At 39.7% G+C, this 26,490-nt stretch overlaps 1 protein-coding gene and 1 non-coding gene across 2 annotated transcripts in view; one reads left to right on the top strand and one right to left on the bottom strand.

Moving 5' to 3' along the window:
* Window positions 1-11,131: 11,131 nt before the first annotated feature.
* LOC126023541 (U6 spliceosomal RNA) lies at window positions 11,132-11,238 on the top strand. The gene has a single exon (XR_007500656.1). It is a non-coding gene; the product is annotated as a U6 spliceosomal RNA (small nuclear RNA).
* Window positions 11,239-16,940: 5,702 nt separating this feature from the next.
* The window catches only part of MYBPC1 (myosin binding protein C1), a 95,305-nt gene continuing 85,755 nt past the window's right edge, over window positions 16,941-26,490 (bottom strand). The window contains exons 27-32 of the mRNA XM_049782943.1: window positions 25,999-26,138; window positions 24,523-24,682; window positions 23,434-23,570; window positions 21,396-21,582; window positions 18,835-18,893; window positions 16,941-16,966 (exon numbers count right to left, since the gene is read on the bottom strand). Coding sequence (XP_049638900.1) covers window positions 16,961-16,966; window positions 18,835-18,893; window positions 21,396-21,582; window positions 23,434-23,570; window positions 24,523-24,682; window positions 25,999-26,138 — 689 coding nt within the window. The 3' untranslated portion in view covers window positions 16,941-16,960. The remainder of the gene's footprint in view (window positions 16,967-18,834; window positions 18,894-21,395; window positions 21,583-23,433; window positions 23,571-24,522; window positions 24,683-25,998; window positions 26,139-26,490) is intronic.

Below are 26,490 nucleotides of genomic sequence, written 5' to 3'. Positions count from 1 at the left end.
TTTATAAAAGGCATCAGAGCCAAGGAACTGTGTCCAACCATGAAAACCAGCTATCTGCAGTATTCTGCAGAAAGGAAAGTCCCCTGTTTGTGACGTCAGGCTATGAATATGTACACCCACCCAGTGGTTCCCAACTGTGAGAAACTGTAAGTGTTGCCTGTGAGTGTTTTTCTACTGTCCTGTCTCCTGAACCTCTTAGGAGTGGGCTGAAAAAGGTCCAGAAAAATAGCTCTCCCAGAGGCTCCAGAAAAACATGGCCGCTCCGCTTCGCTTTGCGGCTGCTCACTCTTTCTAACCAATGAACTCCACCACAACACGCAGAAAGAAATCAAATTACAAGCATGTCAATGGGGAAACCTCGCAGGCAAACACCATGCACAGAGAATGAAGACGATAGCGCGGGTGACCTAAAAAATTCCAACCATCTGATTAAGGAGTTTAGAATAGAAATAAGGAAGATGTTTGTAGAACTCAAAGAACGCATAGATTGATCTGAACAGAACACAAAGACAGAAATCAGAAAACTCCAAACTGAAATAACAGATCTGAAAAACACGGTAGCTCAACTGAAAACCTCAGTGGATGGCCTCGCCAGCAGGATAACAGCAGCTGAGGACAGAATCGGCGTGCTGGAAGATGAGATGCAGAAAAACTCAACACAGCAGAAGAAATTGGAAAAGAACCTTAAGACAAACGATCAGGCAATGGAAAAAGTACTCAAGGAATGTGAACAGATGAAAATAGTAGTCTGATAAACTCAACAGAAACAACATAAGAATCATTGGAGTCCCAGAGGCCCAAGTAGGAGATCTCCAGGAAGAATCAACTGTCAAAGATATCATCAAAGACATACTCACAGAGTTAAAGACTACATGCAATCAAATTCTGCATGCCCGAAGAGTACCAGCTAAAAGAGACCCAAAGAAAAACACCCCAAGACACATCCTCATTACAATGACAAATCCCACAGATAGAGATAGAATACTGAAAGCAGCAAGATCAAAAAATGGAAATTAAATTCAAAGGAGCATCCCTAAGACTTACAGCAGACATGTCACAAGAAACTCTCAAGGCCAGAGACAGTGGTGGGATATTGCAACAAGACTGAATAAAATGGGTGCCTCACTGAGAATACTGCACCCAGCCTGACTCACGCTCAGGTTTGAAGGAAAGATACATAGTTCCATGGATAAACAACAGCTCAGAAACATCACAGATGAAAATCCAGCCCTAAAGGGAAAACTGAAATGTCTACTTTAAGAAAAGAGAGACCAAAAAACACAGCAAACTTATCTACAAAGATGATATTAAATCCTATGACAATCATCTCCCTCAATGTCAATGGACTAAATTCACCAACTAAAAGACACAGAGTGGCAAAATGGGTCGAAAAGATGAATCCAACCTTCTGCTGCCTACAAGAAACAAATTTGAATAGTCAGAACAAACATAGACTCAAAATCAAAGGCTGGAGGAAAATCATCCAATCAAACAACACCCTTAAAAAAGCTGGGGTGGGGCCGGAGAGATAGCACAGCGGCATTTGCCTTGCAAACAGCTGACCCAGGACCAAAGGTGGTTGGTTTGAATCCCGGTGTCCCATATGGTCCCCCGTGCCTGCCAAGAGCTATTTCTGAGCAGGCGGCCAGGAGTAACCCCTGAGCAACACTGGGTGTGGCCCAAAAACAAAACAAAAAAAAAGCTGGGGTGGACATATTATATCTGATGACATCAACTTTATACTCAGAAAAGTTGTAAGGGACAAAGATGGACACTATGTACTAATCAAGGGATATGTGCAACTGGAAGAAATCAGACTATTAAAATATATGCACTGAATGAGAGACCAGCAAAGTATCTAATACAATTACTGACAAATCTGAAAGAAGACATCAGTAATAACACAATAATTATGAGAAACCTCAACACGGCCCTGTCAACACTTGATAGGGCAACCAGACTGAAACCCAACAAAAGCATACTAGCCCTGAAAAGAGTAATAGAAGAAAGAGGACTAGTAGATATATATAGGACACTCAATGCCAGGAAAGCCATTCTTCTGTTTTTCTGGTATGTTAGGGTCGCTGGTCGGACAGCGGGCCACAGATCTCCAGGGCTGAACACTTGGTCCACGAGACTGGGACCCCCCCATACCAGGCAGGTCTTCATGGCTGGCCCTGGCAACTCGGGCCCTGCGGGGCAGGTAGAGGAGGGAAACCCCTCCAATTCAATTTTCAAACTGGAGAGGGAGCTCGCAGTTGACCCAGCAGAGCGCACATGCCAGGAAAGCATGTGTTCCTCTGTTTTTCTGGTATGTTAGGGTCGCTGGTCTGACAGCGGGCCACAGATCTCCTGGGCTGAACACTTGGTCCAGGAGACTGGGACCCCCCCTCCCACGCCAGGCGGGTCTTCATGGCCAGCCCTGGGGGGCAGGTGGAGGATGGAAACCCCTCCCTTATGTATATTCGACCCCCTGTTTTGATTGCTACTAATATTATTTTTCAAAACCGCGGGAGCACAAATGTACTGTTTAAGCATTATTCAAAAACGTCCCTGATACTAGACTGTTCCTAGGAATAGAATCAGGATGCCCAAGATTCTGATAAAACACTCAAATTGACCTTTATTGTCTAGTCTTTTATGTATTGCCTCTCCCCTGACCCCTTTGTCTCTCCTACCTCCTCATACCCAAACCCTGAACCATTATCTTCCCCTTATTCAACCCTCCTTATCCTCAGTTCCTGATTGGGTAGACACCAAGACTGACCTCCTGCTCCAACTCCACCATCCAGCTTCTCATTGAATGACACCCTCTCGGTCCTCAGCTCATGCCTATACAAGCAACTACAACCAATACGCCTGTTGACCCATGCTTGGTGGCCCCTCATGCCCCCATCAAACTATGGACTATTGCATGATACCGGAATCAGCTTCAGCATAACCCCTAGTTCAAGGACAATATAGGGTTCTGTAATGCTGCAAAACATGTCTCAAACTCAACTATCACCTGTTGTCTTCAAATACCCTTGTTTCTTTTTTTTCTTTTTAAAACATAAAAGAGTCACATGCATCTCTTTTGTATATCTCAGATGTATTCCCTTACATCTATAACTCTTTTCAAATATCCTCATATAGTGACAATTTTGCCCACTAGATTAGTTATTTGATTGTTTGATTTTCCCCCTGTGAGATCTGTTTTATAAGCAATACTGGTAGAAGAGTAACTCTGTATAAATTTCACGTTTATACCAAGTTACGGGAAATGTTAGACTTCATTTGTTGGCCCCCAGATGCACCAACAATATCTTGTGGCATTGCTTCCCTTTTGCATAGGCACATTAAAATGGGAAAATACTACATGTGTAAACAAGTTTTTATCTAATAGAGATGAGAACACAAATTTGGTAATGTAATTAGGCCTTTTACCCTGAACATTGGCATAATGATTTGGCTCAGGTCTCAGAAGAATGGGCATCGCCCACACACACCTGAGCTATGGAAACAACCACAGTTGTCTTTAACACTCCCAAGATCCAAGCCTCTACCAGAGAAGACCTACCACTGCTTTGGCATTGACTTACTCCAAAGAGTACTCCCAACACCCAGGCGACAGCAACAGTCTGCATGCAGGGCAGATTGCTCTGCATTTAATGATATGCTGAAACTAGAGGATGCTCCACATCAGCCTGACTTTGACGAAAGAAATGCACAGAATCCAGAGTCTTTAAATATGAAAGTCTGATACCAACTATAGCTAAAGTGTGCAAAAGTTTCACCGGGACCTTGAGAATGACTGGAGTTGGATAGACTGGTATGCCTGGAACCCAGAGTCTGTCTTACTGAAACTTATTGAAACTGTTTATTGAAACTTCTGGGGTGAGGCCTTTTTGTAATCAGGTCAAGGACTTTTTTTCCATTTTCTCCATTTTTCTGGACCTATGCAAAATTTGGCAATAGCCACTATCACACCTTTACTATATTTTTTTCACTCTTATCCTTTAAGGAAAAAAAATACAATTTACTGAACTTAAAAACAAATTACTGTAGTAGAATGCCTGTCTCGAATACAGGTAGGGGATGGGAAGGGGGGAGGGGTAATGTTGCACTGGTGAAGGGGGTTTTCTGGTTATGACTGTAACCCAGATATGATCATGTTACTTAAATAAAAAATATATTTAATAAAAAAAGATATATATAGGACACTCCACCCCAAAAAACCTGGATACACATTCTTCTCCAATATACATGGGTCATTCTACATGCTGACACATAAAACTTACCTTCATAAAAGCAAGAGGATAGAAATCTTGCAGGCTACCTTTGCTGACCACAAGGCTCTGAAATTAGATGTGAACTACAAAGGCACACGGAAGAAAAACTTTAACAATTGGATATTTAACAGCCTACTACTGAACAACCAGTGGGTCCGAGATGAAATCAAAGAGGAAATAAAAACTTTCCTGGAAACAAATGATAATGAAGACACAAACTGCCAGAATCTATGGGACACAGCAGAAGTGGTCCTGAGAGCTTTGCAGGCACACATTAGGAAGGAAGAAGGGGCCTACCTGAATAGCTTAATGACGCAGCTCATAGAATTAGAAAGTGCTCAACAAAAAGACCCAAAAATAGGGAGACAGAAGGAAATAACAAAGCTGAGAACAGAAATCAACGAAGTGGAAACCCAAAAAGCAATCTGAAAGATCAACGAAAGCAGAAGATGGTTCTTTGAAAAAATAAACAAGATTGATAGACCATTGGCAAAACTCACAAAGAGAGAGAGAAACCTGATATCCCATTAGAAATGAAAAGGGGGAGATCACAACAGATATTGCAGAGATCCAAAGGGTAATCAGAGACTAATTTGAGAAACTTTATGCTACTAAACATGAGAACCTAGAAGAAATGGATAAAATCTTGGACACTTATAACCTTCCACATTTAAGTAAGGAGGATGTAGCATATCTAAACACCCCCATCACTATTGAGGAACTTGCAACTGTAATCAAATGTCTGCCTAAAAAGAAAAGCCCAGGCCCAGATGGATTTCCTAATGAATTCTTTCAAACCTTTCAAGAGGAGCTACTACCAATCCTAGCCAGGCTCTTCCATGAAATTGAAAAAAATGGGAACACTCCTAAACAGCTTTTATGAAGCAAACATTGTCTTGATACCAAAGCCAGAAAGAGATGCTGCCAAAAAAAGAAAATTACAGACCAATATCCCTGATGAATGCAGATGCAAAGATCTTCAACAAAATCCTGGCAAATAGGATTCAATCCATCATCAAGAAGATCATACACTACGACCAAGTAAGTTTTATCCCAGGAATGCAAGAATGGTTTAACATCCATAAATCTATCAAAATTATACACAACATCAACAACAAGAAAAATAAAAATTACATGATCATATCAATAGATGCAGAGAAAGCATTTGATAAGGTCCAACACCCATTCTTGATCAAAACTCTCAGCAAGATGGGAATGAAAGGAACCTTTCTCAATCTAGTTAAAGCCATCTACCACAAGCCAATGGCAACTATTATTCTCAATGAAGAAAAACTAAAAGCCTTTCCTCTAAATTCTGGTACAAGACAAGGCTGTTCGCTCTCACCACTCCTCTTCAACATAGTACTGGAAGTGCTTGCTATAGCGATCAGGCAAGAAAAAGATATCAAGGGAATCCAGATAGGAAAGGAAGAAGTCAAGCTCTCACTGTTTGCAGATGATGTGATACTCTACTTAGAAAACCCTAAAGACTCTACCAAAAAGCTTCTAGAAACAATAGACTCAAGGTGGCAGGCTACAAAATTAACACACAGAAATCAATGGCCTTTTTATACACCAATAATGATAGGGAAGAAATGGACATCAAGAAGGCAATCCCATTCACATTAGTGCCACACAAACTCAAATATCTTGGGGGTCAACTTGACCAAAGACGTGAAGGACCTATACAAAGAAAACTATAAAGCCCTTCCCCAAGAAATAAGAGAGGACACACTGAAATGGAAACACATACCCTGTGCATGGATTTGCAGGATTAACATCATCAAAATGGCAATACTCCCCAAAGCATTGTACAGACTTAATGCGATTCCTCTAAAGATACCCATGACATTCTTCAAAGAAGTGGATCAAACACTTAAGAAGTTCATATGGAACAATAAACACCCTTGAATAGCTAAAGCAGTCCTAGGGAAAAGGAAAATGGGAGGCATTACTTTCCCCAACTTTAAACTGTACTACAAAGCAATAGTTATCAAAACAACATGGTATTGGAATAAAGACAGACCCTCAGATTAGTGGAATAGACTTGAGTTCTCAGACAATGCTCCCCAGACATACAATCACCTAATTTTTGACAAAGGAGCATGAAATCTTTCTTTCTTTTTTTTTTTTTTTTTGGTTTTTGGGCCACACCCGGTAACGCTCAGGGGTTACTCCTGGCTATGTGCTCAGAAGTTGCTCCTGGCTTGGGGGACCATATGGGACGCTGGGGGATCGAACTGTGGTCCGTCCAAGGCTAGCGCAGGCAAGGCAGGCACCTTACCTCTTGCGCCACCGCCCGGCCCCAGGAGCATGAAATCTTAAGTGGAGCAGGGTAAACCTCTTCAACAAGTGGTGCTGGCAGAACTGGTTAGCCACTTGCAAAAAAGCAAACATGGGCCCCCAGTTAACATCATGTATGAAGGTAAAATTCAAATGGATTAAAGACCTAGATATCAGACCTGATACTATAAGGTATAAAGAAAAACACATAGGTAAGACACTCCATGACATTGAGACTAAAGGCATCTTCAAGGAGGAAACTGCACTCTCCAAACAAGTGGAAGCAGAGATAAACAGATGGGAATACTTTAAGCTGAGAAGCTTCTGCACCTCAAAAGAAATAGTGCCCAGGATACAAGAGCCACCACCGTGTGGGAGAAACTATTCACCCAATACCCATCAGATAAGGGGCTAATATCCAAAATATACAGGGCACTGACAGAACTTTACAAGGAAAAAATCATCTAATCCCATCAAAAATGGGGAGAAGAAATGAACAGACACTTTGATAAAAAAGAAATACAATGGCCAAAAGGCACATGAAAAAATTCTCCTCATCACTGATCATCAGGGAGATGCAAATCAAAACAATGATGAGATACCATCTCACACCACAGAGATTGACACACATCACAAAGAACGAGAACAATCAGTGCTGGCGGGGATGTGGAGAGAAAGAAACTCTTATCCACTGCTGGTGGGAATGCTGTCTAGTCCAACCTCTATGGAAAGTGATATGGAGATTCCTCCAAAAACTGGAAATTGAGCTCCCATTTGACCCAGCTATTCCACTCCTAGGGATATACCCTAAGAACACAAGAATACATTACAAAAACCCCTTCCTCATACCTATATTTATTGCAGCACCATTCGCAATAGTCAGGCTCTGAACAGCCAAGATGCCCTTCAACAGACGAATGGCTAAAGAAACTGTGGTACATATACACAATGGAATATTATGCAGCCGTCAGGAGAGATGAAGTCATGAAATTTTCCTATACATGGATGTACATGGAGTCTATCATGCTGAGTGAAATAAGTCAGAGGGAGAGAGAGAGAGACGCAGAATAGTCTCACTCATCTATGGGTTTTAAGAAAAATAAAAGTCATTTTTGCAACAATCCTTAGAGACAATGAGAGGAGGGCTGGAACTTCCAGCTCACTTCATGAAGCTCACCACAAAGTGTGGTGAGTGCAGTTATAGAAATAACTACATTGAGAACTACCATAACCATGTGAATGAGTGAGGGAACCGGAAAGCTTGTCTAGAGTATAGGTGGGGGTGGGATGGGATGGAGGTAGATTTGGGACATTGGTGGTGGGAATGTTGCACTGGTGAAGAGGGTTGTTCTTTACATGACTGAAACCTAATCACAATCATATTTGTAATCAAGATATTTAAATAAAGAAAAAAAGTAAAGCCGTCAGAGAGTCAGACCTGGAGTGTGGGAGAAGGAGGTAAGGAGAAATTTTTTTTTTTTTTTGGTTTTTGGGTCACACCTGGCAGTGCTTATGGGTTACTCCTGGCTCTATGTTCAGAAATTGCTCCTGGAAGACTCAGGGGACCACATGGGATACTGGGATTTGAAACACTGACCTTCTGCATGCAGGGCAAATGCCTTACCTCCACGCTATCTCTCCAGCCCCCACTTTTACTTTTAATAAAATCTTTATTTAAGCACCATGATTGTAGTTGGGTTTCAGTCATAAACAGAACACCCCCCCCCCCCTTCACCAGTGCAACAAGAAATTTTGATAGAGAAAAAAGAATGATGCTGGCAAGAGAAGGGGACACAGGCAAAGGCACAGAAAGGGATAAGAACTGGCTGAACCTAGTAGACATGAATACTTAGAAGTTACACAGAAAGTTTACAGATTGTTGAACGTATTGGAACCTCCTGCCATTACCAAGTCACCCTCATAATGATCACAAATACCAGATTTAGGCTTCGTAGTCTTCAGAGGTGATTTGGTAGGATGGGGTGGTTCACTGGCTGTCTGGATCTCCCTTTTCCAACCCATGAAGGGTCTCAGGGTCCATTCAGGCAGCTGCCTTGTCCTCATGTACTCTTCCTAGCCACCTAGCCCTCAACTCCTCCTAGCCACCTGGCAAGCTGGTGGCCTCAAAGCTATGCTTGGGCCTTAGGGTGCAGATTCTGATGTCATGGCTCTTCATTGGGGCTTGAATCTAGGTTCACAGAGATCCTAAAAGTAGGTTGTGGACAAGCTATAAGGAAGAGGAGTGAGGTAAGTGTTCCCCTAGGACCTTTTGCTGAACCCAGTGACCCCTGTCCAGGGTATAATGAGATTTCAGAAGGCTAGAGGGGAGCTCACACGAGTCCAGAGGCCCCACCTTTCCAAGTCTTGTACTTAATGGAGAATCACCCAGTGTGCCCACAAAGAGCATCTTTCAAATTAGCTGGTAAAATCTCTACTCTTAGAGTGGAGTATTTAGGCCTATTTATAAGCTTTAGAGTAGTCCACCCCTGAGTGAATCATAGGAGGCTGAACCATGGGTATTGTTGTGATGAGGAAAGATTTCTTAAATGTTTTTAGGATATATATTTTTTTAACTTCTCTTTTTCAAAGGACTGCTCCATTTTAGAATTCTAGCCTGCTAACAGAAATCTGCCAGAAGAGTGGGAGCTACAGAAACAAAGAGGCCTCAGACAGTTAGGAAGAGGTTTCAGACAGCTAGCTTGAACTAAGATAAGCAAGTTCTGCTTTCACAGCTCCCAAGGACAGCAAGCCTGGAAGATAAGACCAGTCTTGGGCATGTGAGATCAATACCCATTTATGCTCACTGTTAGTTTATAACTACCACTTTAAGTAAGTTTTAAGCTTTATAGGATATATCAATAAGTTAAGTTAATTGATAAGTACTCATTTACTATTACTAATTATTATAAGCCTAGAGTGATTTGAGCAGTATCAGCTAGAGGGGGCTCTTGGCGCCAGAAAGTCCAACTCCCATGCTTCTAAGGTTGACGTATGTGCCACTCTGTGCCAAGAACTCTAACCATTAGCTACATTTGAACCTTGAGTTTTAATGATCCCCTTTCTTCTCTACAACTAACTAGGCCAGGGTCCTGGCCCACTGTGATAAGCTGACACCTGCAATATGTAACACTAGGATTGATAAGTTTTAATGGTCATCTCTTTGTTCATTGAATGTGTCTCTCAAAGTTATGATGTTTTTTAATGTAAGCCTTTGTTCATAGTGCGTCTATGACTGATAAGGAAAAGTGCTGTTCTTGCTTGAAAATTCCTATATAAACTCTGCAGAAAAGAGCCTCGGGGTCTCTGCTCTGAGATCTGTCTCAGCAGACGACCCTGACTGGCCAGAATAAAATCTCACCTGTTGCTTGTGCATGGTCTGTGTCTCTTTGGGACCCTCAAGGCGCCGAAAGGACGGGGGGGGGCACATTGCCCCGGACCCTAACAGTTGGAGCCCCCAGGACAGACTGAAGAGCAGTGAATCTTCATTCTCTAGATTTCTGAAATATTCTTATTGACTAAGACTGGGAGTGATTAGTTCTCCTTAGTTCATAAAGAATTCAGAGTGCTGCTTACTTTACCTTTTAAATTAATTTATTTTTGGTTTTAGTCCACACCTAGTAGTGCTTAGGGATTACTGTTGGCTTTGTGCTCTGGGATCACTTCTGACTGGGACTGTATGGGTAACAGTAATCAATTCCATGTACCAGACAAGTGTACCATCCTACTTATTTAATTTAGAAGGATAAAGTCACAAGGTGACACAAACATGAGCAACAGCAAACACATTACCTGTACCAACCTCTCCTACCCCAGCCTATCCCCTGCTGGTGTCTCCCCCTTTGGACTGGATTCAGTGCTTTATAAGTTGCTTGAAAGTATGATGGGGCTAATTCATCTCACTAGGATTCTCATTGAATCTATCACAGCATCATTCAAAAATATATCAGAATTCATGAACTCATTTGCTAACCTGAATATAACATTTTAGTATCTCATTTAAAAAAGACTGATGAACTCAGCCCCACATCTTGTCCCCTGGCAAGAAACTACAACCAACACTCCTGCTGACGCAATCTCTGTGACCCTCCTTCTCACCCCACCCCCCAAATGTGGACTGTTGCTTGATACCGGACTCAGCTCCAGAAAGACACTCAGTGCAAGAACTCTACCTGAACCCTTTCTGCCACAAAGCATTTCTCAAACTCAAGACCAGGGTGTATGATGAAAATGTGCCCTGGATTTCACTCCCCACAAGAATATCCCAAAAGACAGTGGGAAGCCTATATTTCCTTTATATGTTTAAGACTTCTATAATACTACCTCCTAACCTGTTTATCTCCAAATGTAAGGTAGTCTCCTGCATCATCACGTTCCCTTAATTACTTTTTTAAACTCATTTATATTTTCCTTTATATATATGTGAGTGCATATATAAATATATATGTGTATATATATTTTTTGTCTTGTTTTTATTTTCTTCTCTTCCTTCACTTCACCTGTTTTGGTTCTGCTTGGTACAAAAACCTACAAGAAAAAGTCTTGTCTGGGATAAAAGCTCAGGCCAAAACCAGCGTACAGTATTCGCTTCGGCAGCACATATACTAAAATTGGAATGATACAGAGAAGATTAGCATGGCCCCTGTGCAAGGATGACACAAAAATTTGTGAAGCGTTCCACATTTAAAAAAAAAAAAAACAGGGTACAGAGATGATGGTGCCTGACACTCTCACCCACAAATGCACCAGCAATATAATATAGTACCATTTCTTCTTGCAAAGGCATATAAAAAAAGGAAATTTTACATGTAGAAATAAGTTCTTATCTACTAGGGATAAGAACTCATACATTTTACAATACAGGGACACCTCTCACCTTGAACTTATGTCATGTGGTCCCATCGTAGACTTCATGTGTTTAGATAGCCACCATTCAACCCTGAACCCTAGATCTCAGACATAGAACAAACACAGTTTTCCGCAACAGCTCCAGGTACCAAACTCCCTCTGGGAATTTCTTAATACTGCTCTGACACCAACATTCACCAGTTTTGATATGACATCCTGACAATGAGGAAATGGCAACAACTTGATCTAAGAGCAGGTTGTCTTACTTCATCACCTAATGATAAGATGAAATCCTTTGATCTGTGCAAAAGCCAAGATCACTAATTACAGAAGACTGACTGTGACAACCATGACTGGGCAGACCTTATCCTGGGGCCAATAAAAACGACCCTACTCTAGGCTTTGGCCTACGATCTGTACAATAACCAAGATCTCTAATTCCAGAGGTATGACGGAGACAACTGCAATCAAGCAGAATTTCTGGAAACATAATGAAAGACTCCATCCTAGGCTTCGTCCTAGGATTGGTGCAAAAACCAAGACCACCAACTACAGAACTGATTAAAACAACAGTGATGGAACAGAACTTATAGAACTGTAAAAAAAGACTCCAGCCTAGGCTCCACCCTATGACCTGTGCAAATACCAAGATCTCTAGTTACAGAGGCCTGACCTTATCATCCATGACTGAGCAGAAAGGTTTCAGACACCACAAAAGGACCTAGGGGAGAGTAAAAGAACAGGTACGGAGTCTGGAGTTATGCCCATGACAGTATATTCAAGGACAGAGAAACCCTTTATTTCTAGGCCAAGGGAATTCCCTTTATTTTTTTTGGTTTTTGGGTCACACCTGACAGCGCTCCTGGCTCTATGCACAGAAATTGCTCCTGGCAGGCTCGGGGGACCATATGGGAGGCCAAAATTTGAACCACCATCCTTCTGCATGCAAGGCAAATGCCCTACCTCCATGCTATCTCTCCAACCTGAGGAATACCCTTTCTAATCCCCCAATATTTACAGTGCCTATGCAAAAAAAAGATGCACAAATTAATTTTTAGTTGTTATTGTTGTTGTTTTTTTGTTTTGTTTTATGTTTTTGTGCTCTGTTTCGTTTTTATTTCAGGGCTGTGATTATTCTTTGGTTATTGTTTTTATTGCTGTGGTGCTTTTCGGATTTTTTGTTTGATGTTTTTTGTATTTTATGTTTTTCTTCCTTTTTCCCTTTCTTCTCTCTCTCTCTCTCTCTCTTTCTCTCTCTCTCTCTCTCTCTCTCTCTCTCTCTCTCTCTCTCTCTCTTTCCGGTCAAACTTGGCAGCGCTCACTCTCTCTTTCCGGTCAAACTTGGCAGCGCTCAGGGGTTACTCCTGCTTCTACACTCAGAAATCACTCCTGGCAGGCTCGGGCGACCATATGTGATGCCGGGATTCGAACCACCGACTTCTGCATGCAAGGCAAATGCCTTACCTCCATGCTATCTCTCCAGCACCTCCCTTTCTTCTCTTAAATTGATATTTATGGCCTCTAGAAGGACTCCTCCCATTTTTTGCCTGAGTTTTGCCCCCCCTTTTTTCCTTCCTTCAAACAGAACCACATAACTTGAACCTTTTTATTCCGTCTAAGAAATTAAGGGGGAAATAATGGATGACACCCTACCTCCATCTTCTACATAACTTTACCTTAGAGTAAGACCTGCCCATTTCTGGGAGGGGTCTTTGGTAGGTAACAAAAGGCTTGGCCTGAAAGGCAGGAGGAGATTGAGAAGATTTTGGAGGATAGATGGCTAAAAGTCAAGGTACAATGTAGGGCTGAATAGGGATCCATCATAAGAGGTTTTGATAGGCCACACATGTTGGCCAGGGCTAAATAAAGCTGATATTTGCGGAACCCTGACTGCCTATGAGTTTTCTCCCTGCCACTATCCTGAAGCAGCGGATCCCATGGCTGGAGAGGGAGTTGGAGACATGTGGTCCTGGGCTGGAGGAGAAAGACCTCTCATCCCTCCATCACTATCCACCACCATCCAGCCCCATTCAAAGGCCTTATATGCAACAAATGGAGGGTACCAAAACCAAACAGTCATATGAACATTGAATAGATATAAAAATGATCAGACTTAAACACCAAATTCAAAGCCAACGACAATAGAATCGATACCCAATCTACAACAAGCTAGACTCAGAGGGAACCACTTATACTAGCAGCCCAGGGGACAAAGGAGGGGGATATGGGGTGCATGCTGGGAACAGGGTTGGAGAGATGACAGCATTGGTGGTTGGAATGCCCCTGATTCAATGTCACTATGCACTTAAAATATTACTGTGAATGATTTGTAATCCACTTTGGTCAAAATAAAAATGATTAAAAAGAACTGGTGGAGAACCTTGATCCAGTATTTCTAGTAGCAAGTGACAGTTTCCCTTCCTTCTGTATTAATGCGGATGATGAAAATATTTGTTAGTTTCTTTTTGTAATAGATGTATTTTTACCGATGAGCCAGACTTATTTTATGTAAAATACAGCCAATTAGAGTCAGGGATGTGGATCACATTGTTAACTTATCACTGGAGATCTGTAAATGTATCAAATGTATATATAACATATAAGGCAGATTTGTCGAAGAGCTGGAAGACTGGAATAAATGAGGCCCTGAATTTGACCCCCCTATCACTGCCTGGATCCTTGAGTACTACTTTGGTATGGCCCTCTCAACAATTAATTAAGAAATATTAGCCAATGTCTAAATATAGTTTATAAATTAAATTGGATGTCTACATAGGGATTGTACACAGTATTTCAGAGATACTGAAAATACAAGATGATAGTCATTATTCTTAAAGACAGAAAGACTACCCTAGTCTTGAAAGTGCATTTTTCTTTGATTTTTCAAAACATAACACAACTACCTGAATCATCTCTTTCTTCCCTATCTGTGCCTGAGAGCACTCTGGGGTATGGTTACCATCAAAATCTCTGATCTGGAAAGAAAGCAGAGGAGGTACTCCCTTTACCCCCTTCTCTCTGTTGCTGCTTCTATGATGCCCAAGGTGACTGGAGCACTTGACTGCAATGCTCCTTGGGGATTCAATGAGGTAATTTTTAAAATTCTTATTTTAGGACCAGAGAAATAATACAGTAGATAAGACACATGTCTTGCATGTAGCCTATCCACATTTGATCCTTGGCATTATATAGGGTCCCCCTGATTTTCCAGCAGTGAATTCTTGAACATAAAGCCAGAGATAATCCCTGAACACTATTGGAAATGACTCCAAAACAAACAACAAACTCTTGTTCCAACAATAGGTGATAAACTACTGCGCTCCAAACCCAGGAAAAGAAGGAAGCTAGGATGAAAAGAATAAGACTGTGGTAACTTTCACCTCTATTCCACTTCTTCAACAGAAATTCTCTCTCTAGCATCAGGCTGCATGAAGGATGTGATTGAAAGATGATGGAGTCGGAGAGATAGCACAGTGGTAGGGTGTTTGCCTTGTATGTGGCTGACCCAGGATGTACCAAAGTTCAATCTCTGGCATCCCATATGGTCTCTAGAACCAGCCAGGAGCGATTTCTGAGTGCAGAAATAAAAGTAAGTAACCCTTGAGCATTATTGGGTGTGACCCCCCCAAACAAAACAAAACAAAACAAAACAAAACAAAAAAAGAAAGATGATAACCCTGTACAGCTGCTTCTTCACTTTTGAACTTAGAAAACATTCACATAGGTATCCATGGATATCCTCAGCAAACCCTACTTTCTTCATGATTGGGGAGTCTGTGATTGTTCCTCAGCACTGCTGGTCTTGGCCAGCAGGTCTGTCTAGCACCTAACCCCAAAACAGAAGCAAATAGTATGTCATTTTCTCATTGCTTGTGCTATTTGTTGCGTTGAATTTTCTTTGGTTGAGAGAAGAGTCTGAATGCCTTCTAGTGTATTCACAGGATCAGGGGCTCAGATCCGGTGTAAATGAACAACTGCTCTGCTTGGAAAAGTCTGAGCTGGAAGACAAAAGTTTCCAGAAGTCTATCATCATTTACTATACCCTTTTGTCCAGGGAACTCAAAGCATCTACTTACAGCCCCTTCCTTTATACTAAAAGGACTTTTACGTATTCCTTGTCTGCTTTTTGGTAAGGTTCCGTGACCAAGCACAGATAATAATGACCAAAATGCTGATTTCAGTGAGATTTTGTTGGCAATTTTTAATGAAGCAATCTCCACAAACTTTTTAAGTTTTTTTTTTCTCAACTTTCAGAAGAAAGAAAACAACCACAATTGTGTGCCTAGCGAAAAAACAGAAAAGACTTTCTCATTGCAACCCGATTTCAAAGCAGTGGAGGAGAGAGGGGGCATGGAATATTTCTTAGTATTCCTCAGGATTGCTTGATTGCAAGTCTCGCAAATAGGAATCAATTATGTTAGGAGGAACGCCTTGCAAGAGGAGCCTGCAGAAGGAAAGACCACCTGGAGAGGACAGAAAAGGGAGGACAAAGTCAAGGCAAGAGACATAAAACCCACCAAAACAGTCCTTCCTGCAGCTGCCAGGAAATGGGACTAATTACATTCAAGTTAGTAACAAAGATCCATTCAAGTTCCTGCTTGGAATTCTTCTCCCGGGTTTAGTACATTTAGAATTTAAAGCACTTGGCATCTGGAAGGAAAAGCAAGTTCCAGGCAGATGCAAGGCACTTCCCCTCCCTCCTGTCCCTATTATTATTCAATTTTAGCTTAAATTCCTCTCTAGATTGAATGACAGAATAAATGCATACTATAATATGAGGCACAGCCTGTTACAATTATTTTTTTAGATTTAGCATAGAATTCCAATTGGAGCACATTGGAGAAGAAAGGAAAGAGTATTGTCCAAGTGCAAGAACTAGAAATATTTTGTTAAAAATTGTAAAACCCATCCAATACCTTCTGAAGGTGAGAGAGACACCAATTAAAAATTCAGACTTACCTGGTAGGTTTATTTTAAAATTATAATTGCTTTTAAAAGTCACTTTCATGAAAGAACTGGTGAAGCCATGAAAATGCATGGCCCTTTAGAAAAATGCTTTACTACTTGCTAATAAATTCATACTCAGACCAAAGCAGCATGCCATCTGAACATACTTAAAACTTCTTTAATGCACATTTGAGTAAGTCATTCTCCTCTTTAAAAAAAAACAAAAGATCAAATCACAGATTGGTAGAAAATGATGCCACTATGTACATGTCCATTCCTTGATGCAAAGAGTTCAGAATGCTTGGTATCATTCACTTTCATCTACATTAAATGCTTTAGATTCATGCTCCACACCATTCAACAATTGGCTTCATGTCACCAGAAGTTCGTTGTGATGAATAAATGTTAACTGTTAATTTCAAGGTACTGGAATACAAATCAAAACTATAGAGTTAGAGATTTTTATATGGTCTATTTTCATTTGGATTGCATAATGAAAATCATGCCATACACGATAGGCTTGGTATGGTTTATGCTAGTCATAAGCTTCATATGCCAAGACCATATGAAAGCTTACCTTAGAGGGTAATACACATTCAAACATCCTTATTGTGCTACGACTAAGGAAAAGAGAAAGAAAAAGAGGTTATAATCATTAAGAAAGGGCTAAAATCAAAGTTGAGTATTTGTTGGATGAAATTATGATTATGATTATGATGAGATGATTTCATTAATCCTTAGTCATGTGAAGATATAAGAAAATAAAAGCACATGGAGTGAAGGGCAGAGATCCAATCACTTCAAAAGAACATTAATATGTAAAACATTTATTAATATGCACAACTACTTTGCCTTAATAGGTGGCAAATACAATTGGATTGTACAGTGAATGAATACTTATTGTGAGAGCTTTCAAAGCATTAGATTAAAAACAACCCTACAACATATATATATTGTTTTTCAACAAAAGAAAAACAGAGACAATAAACAAAGCATTAGTTTGCATATATATGTTGAAATTCTAAAAGGCAAAATTATCAAGTTGATATAAATATCAGACTAGTACATTTCATAATATTGTATACTGAACTGATTATATGTGACTAAATAAAATACTTTAAAAAAGTAAGGTTAGAAGGTATAATCTACAAAACTTTAAAAGTCCTAATTCTTTCCCTTTTTGAAATCTGACATTGTCTCTGGAAATGCAAATATTGTAAAATTAGATATAGATTAATATTGAATTTACATGGGGTGGCTGATCCAATGCCAAATAGCTTCTTATTTCATTATTTCAAATGCAAACCACCCATGTACAAATGGCCTATTTCATCACTTCATCTCTTTAGAAACTGCTTGAATTTCATTCCTCTTAGTTCACAAGTATCTGAAATAATTTTGATCTTAAGAAAATATTCAAATATCCTACAAGGAAATGGTTTGCAGATATTCTACTGATGAATTAAATTAAAAAAGAGATGTTTTTAAAACTTAACTTTATTTTGAGGGGAGTAAAATAGTTTTGTTTAGAGAAATATGAGGGAATGAGAGAAAGTAGGAGGAAGAGAGAAGTGAGTCAGGAAGAGAGAGAGAGAAGAGAGAGATTCAAAGAGAATACAAGTTTATCTGTAGAGGAAAGAGGCCAGAGTACACATTTCAATTTGAGTGTGGCTGAATCTTAAAGGTTGGGAATAGGGAGGGAGGGAAGGGGGGGGAGAGAGAGAGAGAAAGAGAGAGAGAGAGAGAGAGAGAGAGAGAGAGAGAGAGAGAGAGAGGAGAGAGAGAAAGTGAGAGAGAGCACTGAGGTTGTGCTAAGGTTGAGATGTGAACAAATCTCTAAAATAATGTCTTAGATCAATTTTTATTTTTGTACATTCCTCATCAAAATATGCCTAGAATATTTTTAAAATAATTTTGCAATTTTAAAATATTCAATTTTCTGATTTTCTACATAAATACAAGAAACTACACTAAAAATCTTTAAAAGGAACATTTATTTCTACATTAGCATATATTTAAAAATGATATTGATTGCTATTTTGACTATACTATCTAAAATGAGGCCATCTTCAAATGTGGTCTTCTGGCTTTTGGGGCTAGGGGTTTTTCTGGGTCACAGCCAGTGGCACTTAGGGTTTATTCTTGGCTCTGTGCTCAAGGATTTTTTTTTTTTTGGTTTTTGGGTACACCCAGCAGCGTTCAGGGGTTACTTCTGGCTCTACTCTCAGTAATTGCTCCTGGCAGGCTTGGGGGACCATATTATTTGTGAGGACTTGGTTTTCTGTCAAAACTTCACTTCTATATAACTTAATATCCTTGAATAATTTGGCCTTCCTTGTTCATGGCATAAGCTCTCTATGCCATGAGTTGCTAAGAATTCAATTAAAAGCAAATGAGACAGTCAAGCTTTACATGCAAAATGCAATTTCATGTAAGAGGAATGGAACAGAAAAATAGAAATTTTCAGTGGAATATGAACTTTTAAAACCTGTTGCTGCCCCTCCAGGGAGACTGGTTGTCCAGGGGTATTTACTCCTTGATATATCACTGTAGAATTAGAATATTTATACCAGTATTTATTTTTTTCTCATTTGACAAGCTTACCTTTATTTATTTTCATAGCTTAACATGATTCAAGACACGTATTGTAGAATAACAATCTGATGATAAACAATCTTGACTTTACTTTGAAGGGTCAAAAACTTTTACTAATATATTGCAATTGATAACCTTGTTACGCATTTATACTAAAATAATTTATAGTATTAAACCAAATCATTATGAATTTATTACACATTTATGATATTTATTGTACCTTTTTAAACTATATTTATTGTACTATTAATAGATCATCAATATGTATAACATTACTGCTTTCATAGAAGATCCAAAATGGTGAATCATTTAGGATAGTGCTCAGGGGTTACTCCTGGCACCACACTCAGAAATCACTCCTGGCAGGCTCGGGGGATCATATGGGATGCCGGAATTCGAACCAATGACCTTCTGCATGAAACGCAAATGCCTTGCCTCCACGCTATCTCTCTGGCCCCGGGATACGTAATTCTTTATATCTTTAAAAGCATTCAGCTATTTCCAAAACAGGCAGACCTGGTAGTGTTTTTCCCTTTGTTGTTTTGGGACATTGAAACATAAGACCAACAATAACTTGGAATAACTTTTGAAACCGTATGTTGGCAACTATGACCTTCACCTGTATTTAAAACTAATCAACATCTAAAATAACAATGCTTAAGAAACATAGTAAGAGAAAAACCAAAGGCAAAAGGCAACAGAAAATGAGGACTGATCTATATAACTGAGCTTATTGGTGGGGAAGGGGTAGGAAAGGGGGAGACTGAGATAATGGTGGATGGAAATAGGCCCTGGTGGAGGATGTGGCGCTATAATGCTACATGCTAGAAACACGATCATTAATAGTATTGCTTTAAATAAAAGTTAAATAATAAAATAAACTTTTTTAAGAATGATAGTATGCCCAATAATAATGATAATACTTTAATATTTTGTTTTATATATGAGAAAACTTGTCTAGTTCTCAATTTTTCTTTTTCTTTTCTTTTTTGTTTTTGGGTCACACCCAGCAGTGCTCAGGGGTCACTCCTGGCTCCAGGCTCAGAAATCGCTCCTGGCAGGCTCAGGGGACCATATAAGATGCTGGGATTTGAACCACTAACGTTTTGCACGCAAGGCAAATGCCTTAACTCCATACTATCTCTCCAGCCCATAGTTCTCAATTTTTCAACTGCTATATTACTGGAGAATAAGAGAAATCATAACAGAATGAATACTAACTGTGCTCTTGTTTAAGTTTGTTTCTAGTGACAGGCCACGAACCCACTGGCTCAGACATGGGAGATATGTACTGTACTAGTTAAGAATGCTGTTTGTTTTTTATTTAAGTGAAAAATATGATTTTCAATAAGTTTTACTACTATATTTACTAGATTCAGACTTAAATATTAATACCTAAACACTTACTATGTTTTTTCTAAACCAGATATTAAGAATGTTATCTTCTGACTTATAAATTATAACTTTTTTCATTATTGTGAGAGAAGAAAAAAGACTTTAATTAAAGAGAATGGTATATTCCACAGTAAAGATCAGACCAAAAGGTAATCAGATCCATTCACTTATTTTCCTGTGATGTTGACTCTGACAACCTGAGGGGCTTTTATGGTATCCTGAAGTAGTTTTTATTTGTCAAGAAAAAGACTTGCACAAAAACTATGTTCAATAAATATAAAATTACATAGATTATGCAGATATATTTATGTAATATCCTATGTGTTTTATTAATGCTTATGAAAATGAGTCCAATGAAATGAGTACCTCTACATGGATATTCTGTGATTATATCTTAAAAATTACTGTCAATATACCATGAGTATGCTATACTCTAGATTTCCAATATTAAACATTAAAATAGAAAACTTACCCTTCTATGTGTTTGAAATTTCACACAATAGTAATCAACTTACAAAAAATATAGTGCAAATTCCTTTACTGAAGTTTCATTCGATGAGTTTTGCTCTAACCTAGCCATAGCCCCTTAACTGAATTCATGTATACATGTACATAACATACTGGCATTCCATTGATATTAATTTCCCTTAAGTTATCAAGAATGATCAGAGTTGGGGCAGGAGTGATAGCACAGTGTGCATACTTGCCTTGTACACGGCAGACTGGTTTTGATCCCCAGCACCCCATATGGTCTCCTGAGTCCACCAGGAGTAGAGCCAGGAGTAACCACTGAGCACCACCAGGTGTGGCCCCAAAACCAAAACCAAACCCAACCAAACAACCCCCCAAGACAAAACAAAATAAACCCACAATTTAATAATCAACTTAAATAATCAAATACTTTTCAATAAATAATTTAGAATGAATGCAGAATGTAAAAAAATATTATCCCTCTCCTCTGCCACCCTAGGATATTTGGCAAATAATCCCCCAAGAAGGACAGTGATGGAACAATCCTCTTTTTCTTCAGTCTATATGCACAGTTCTTGGTTGACATACCTTTCACCTCCAACTTGCACTCAATCTCCACTGTTCCAAGTTCATTGACTGCTTTGCAGCAGTAAGTGCCTCCGTCATAGGGGCTGGGCTTGCGAATCTCCAGAGTACAGACACCTTGGTTGCTGAACATCCTGTATCTTGGGTCATCCACGATAGCCACTTTGTTTTTCATCCAAGTTATTTTGGGCTAAAATTAGGAATGAGTTAAAGGCAACAATATCTCTGGTGTTAGCATGTCAGCAAATCATCAAAGGTCACAATTGAATCCAAAGCCTGGTTTAGAAAGTGCATCAATGAATAATTCACATATACTTGGGCACTATTTCTTTCAAATTAAATTCAGTTTAGTGCTTGTCAAGAAAACACATGAGCAGTTCTGATTCTTTGTGTTTTGGGGAGGATATGAGGCAAGGTGTTCCTGGTGGGGCTCAATGGTCACTCCTGTATGTACTCAGGGGACCATGCGGTGCCAGGGATGAAATTAGCACCTCCCGCTTGTAAAGCCTGCACTCAGCCCTTTAAGCTACCTCTATAGACAGCCTCAAAGGAACTGTTCAGAAGTGGATTAGATTGGTTCAGAGGACCTCAGGAGCAATCTCATTACAGACTTAATTACATTTATTGACTTTTTATTGCACTGCATTGAGTGTTGCTCCAGCAGTACCAAAAAGATTGTAAGGTCACTGTGAGAGATATTCTGCCTATGCTTTTTGGCCTCAAAGTGCTGGAAACCCCCAGGGGTTTACCTGGCAGTGCTCTGGGGAGGGGGCTTTCATGTAGTCCTGAGAATCAAACTCAGTGCCTATAGCAAGAACACACATAGCCCTGAGACCTATTTATATTTAAATGTGATGTACAAGTCTCTGATTATATCCTGTATATTGTGGATATTTTTCAGAAAATTGGTTGAAAGGAAGGAGACTGGCCTTTGGGAACCTGGGCCAAGAGGTGAGGTTGGCCTACAGAAACAACTGATTTATCCAAGGCAATCCTCACAGGAAGATGGGGTTGTGGTTTCCACAACTGGCAGTCAAGAAGGGTGTGATGTCTCTGAAGACAGGTAAGTTGAAGGGGGAGGGTACAATGGTCACTATGATACAGACAGAAGGCACAATCTAATTGAAAAAAGGAAAGGGTTTGAGGCCTTTGAGTAAGAAAGAAGACAAGGTTGTCGTCATAGGAAAGCAAGAGGTGTGTGTGTGTGTGTGTGTGTGTGTGTGTGTGCTGGGTCTGTGTGTGTGTGCTGGGTCTGTGTGTGTGTGCTGGGTCTGTGTGTGCTGGGTTTGTGTGTGCTGGGTGCTGAGCTGGAGAAAGATGTTGGCTTTCATTCAGTGCTTCTGAAAGAAGTGAGAAAAGGGTGCTTTGGCCTCAGATTGGAGAAGTAATGCCCAGCTAAAAAGATGGGGCTAGGAAGACATCTGGCTCAATAGGGTTTGTAGGGAGACTGAGAGGTAGATAGGGAAGATCCAGACTAATGTGGGGATAGTGCTGTGGCACAGTTTGAGAACTGTTTAAGGGAGTGGGGTGGGGAGGAGTGCAGCCATTTCTGCGGATGCTCAGGGGCTATTCGAGGCTGGCTCAGGAAATAATATCCAATTACTTGACTCCAACATCTAGGCAGTCTCCTGGTTACTCCCAATTGAATGGACCAACTTCTCATCAGTTCATGTGATTCAGCGCCTTTTGCTACATGGCCAATCTTTGATGTCTCTGCTTCGACTCATGGTATATGTATGAAAGTCTAGACAATTTTTCCAAGTTCTTGATTACTTTTCTCTCCATGCTCCCAGGGATAGAACACTCAGTAACAAAATTCTGTCAGACCCTGTGGTACTCAAGGATTACTCTCAGCTCTGTGTTCAAGAATTACTCCTGGTAGTTTTCAGGCGAACCACATATGGTGTCAGGGACTAAGGTCCACTGTGTGCCAGGCAAGTGTGTTACCTCCTATTTTTCTAAGCCCTATTATTAAGATATTAAATATAGAAGAGGAAGTTTAGGAGATTAAGCTGAAGTGACTTAAAGTCCCAAGCAGTACCTTAGGGTTTCCTCTCACGCTGCAGTTCAGAGTAGCATTGTAACCAGCTATGGCATAGGTGTTCACCAGAGGCTGAGTAAACATGGGTGCCTCTGTGAAATTGAAGTCTTCATACACTGGATTTTTGTAAACTTTACCTGAAAAATAAGCACTGGAATTAGGCAAATTGGCCAGAACATAGATTATCTGCAGTTTCATAATTAAAATTGCCCAGAGTTTAGAACATGTGAAACCATGAGGGAACCACCCCCATTACATTCATTCTAAAGAACACAAATGTAAGCGCTCCTGGGGTCAAAAGTCAGACTGGTCATTTAACATTGAAACAAATACTAGTATGTGATGTCTGAGCACTGGATAAGCTTTGTTTCCTAATGAATATAACAAAGTTTTCAGGAAGAGTGGTTTATGGATTATGAGGAAGTGAAAAGATGAGCTAGAATTCAGTTCCCCTTCTGGCTCCCAGAATGGATTCTATGTAGTGTTCCACTGAAGGTGCACAGGAATAAAAGAAATAAATATACACTTTTTTTTTCCACTGTGATTTTATTCATTTATAAACATACTGCCTAGTTGTTGGAATTAAAAAATGTTTGTATTGGGAGGTGGAGGAAGGATTGAGGTCACATCCAGCAGTGCTTGGGGGCTTGTTCTGCATCTCCTGGGTGTCATTATTAAACCTGGGATCTAACTGAGTTAAGCTGAGAGCGAGGCAACACCTTAAATCCAGTACTATTTCTTTAGCCCCATGTTTATACTTTTTAATGCAACAATAATATGATTTTCCTTAAAAGCTTTTACTTGTAAAATTAAAATTGGATACTTCTACCATCATTTAAAAAGTGTGTTTATTGGGGCCGGAGAGATAGCATGGAAGTAAGGTATTTGCCTTGCACGTAGAGGGACGATGGTTTGAATCCCGGCATCCCATATGGTCCCTTGAGCCTGCCAGGAGCGATTTCTGAGCATAGAGCCAGAAGTAACCCAAACCCCCCACCCCAAATGTGTTTATTAACTTTTAGTTCTTCTTTTGCTCTGTCTCTTATTCCTTCAGTCCATTCCACTTAATCCAGACTTCTATCAACTCACCATCCTTGGCAATCACAGCACTCTCTTTAGTTCTTGTTGCATCCTCACTGAGGCCACACATATTTTCAGCAAAGACCCGGAAGTAATATTCATTTCCAATGACCAACTCAGTAATGGTGGCATTGGTTCGGTGATAATGCTCAATGACAGTGAACCATTCCTGAAAGAAAAAATAATTCAAAATAATTCAGTTTAGAAAAAAAAATACCTAAAAACAGACAATTATTCTAGCTATTGGAGATGCTTTAATTTAATTGAAAGAAAACTTGTGCTCATTTTTCACACTGATTACTAGCAATGTATAACTTTATCATGGATTTCTACTTGACTATATTTAATCTTTATTTTTACATAAGGCATATACGTACATCTAGATGTCAACTACTACTTTCATCATTTCTTCATAACTGTACAATGTTTGTAATCAACCTTGACTTAGCTATTTATTCTTGAAAATAAAAATATATAGGGCTATAGTGTCAATGTATCTAATCAGAGGATGAGATGATGCTAAATCACTAGAGAAAAATGAACATTGCCCATAAATAAATTCACCTACTATTAGTTTGAATGCTATTAAGTTTTTGTTCAGATATTTGTCCTATCATTTGTAAACTCTGTCACCTTAACCTGGGTAAGTCACTATTTTAAGCTATATCATGTGTTTACTATATTTTGCTTGTTTATTTCCTACTTCCCCCACTAGGATGAACATGCTGATGGCAAAGATATACATTTCTTTTCAGTTACAGGAAATAAGTATATTCTTCCATTAGTGGCACTAAAATAGCACTTCAATACAGATTTCTACTGGTTACACAGTAAAGTTCAAAACCCTAGAACTTATCACAGCACCTGAGACATAGTGGGTTCTATGCATACACCCACTCCCACACACAAAAATGTTGTTGGAATATTTGTAACTACTAAACAATGACTAAATAATAACTGAATGTATAAAGAAGAAAAGTTATATTAATTTATAATTTCCCCCTTTATAGCAAATATAGTGGTTTTGAAGTTCACTATGCAACCAGTAGAAATCTATATTGGAATACTACATTAACTAACACTAATAGAGGAAATAGACAAAAAGCATATATTGGAAAAGATTTTTTCTTGGAACTTGCCTTAGGTTTTTATTATACATGTGTCTTAGGTATTTTTTTAGAACACTAGACAATTGGGATTATACCTTCCTCTACTTCTAAGTACTTTATGTACATAATAATTTCAGCATTCATTGTATTATTTTATCACTTGGTTTTATGTCTTTAGAAACCCTTTTTTTGTTTTTGTTTTTTTTCTTTCCTTCTTTCTTTCTTTTTTTTTTTTTTTGATGCTCAGGGGTATTATATTAAGTAACATTATGAGATTCAAGTTCAAACATTCAAGTTCTTCCTCTTTCCACTGTGCCACAATCCCTTAACTATATCCCAGGAGATTGTGTGCTGCCAAGGAAGAGTCCAACCTTACCATACTCTTCTTGTCAGCCTTCTGGATGGTGTAGCCTGTGATGGCAGCATTTCCATCATCCTTGGGTGGGGTCCATGAGAGAGCAACATTCTCTCCCCACACATCATCAATCTTCACAACTTGGGGTGGACCTGGACGGTCTAAAGGATGAATTCATACATCACTGAAAAGTAATTTTCCCTCTCTTACAGTACCTTCTTATCAGAAGAGGGTTTGAAATGTTCTTTCCTGGTTTACAGGGGTAGTATTCTTGCAGACACTGCCCACAGTGATTTCTGTTAGAAAGAGGTCAGGCCACATCCAAGGTACAGAGCAGCATCCAAAGTCTCCTCCTCTTTTTGTTTGTTTGTTTTGGGGGGGCACACCCAGTGACTCTCAGGGGTTACTCCTAGCTATGTGCTCAGATATTGTTTCTGGCTTGGGGGACCATATTGGATGCCCGGGATAGAACCGAGGTCCGTCCTGGGTCAGCTGTGTGCAAGGCAAACGCCC

This window comes from Suncus etruscus, chromosome 11 (genome assembly GCF_024139225.1).
Source record: "Suncus etruscus isolate mSunEtr1 chromosome 11, mSunEtr1.pri.cur, whole genome shotgun sequence".
Taxonomy (NCBI): Eukaryota; Metazoa; Chordata; class Mammalia; order Eulipotyphla; family Soricidae; genus Suncus; species Suncus etruscus.
The sequence above is the reverse complement of the archived record's forward strand: the minus strand, read 5'-3'. Positions and strand labels throughout refer to the sequence as shown.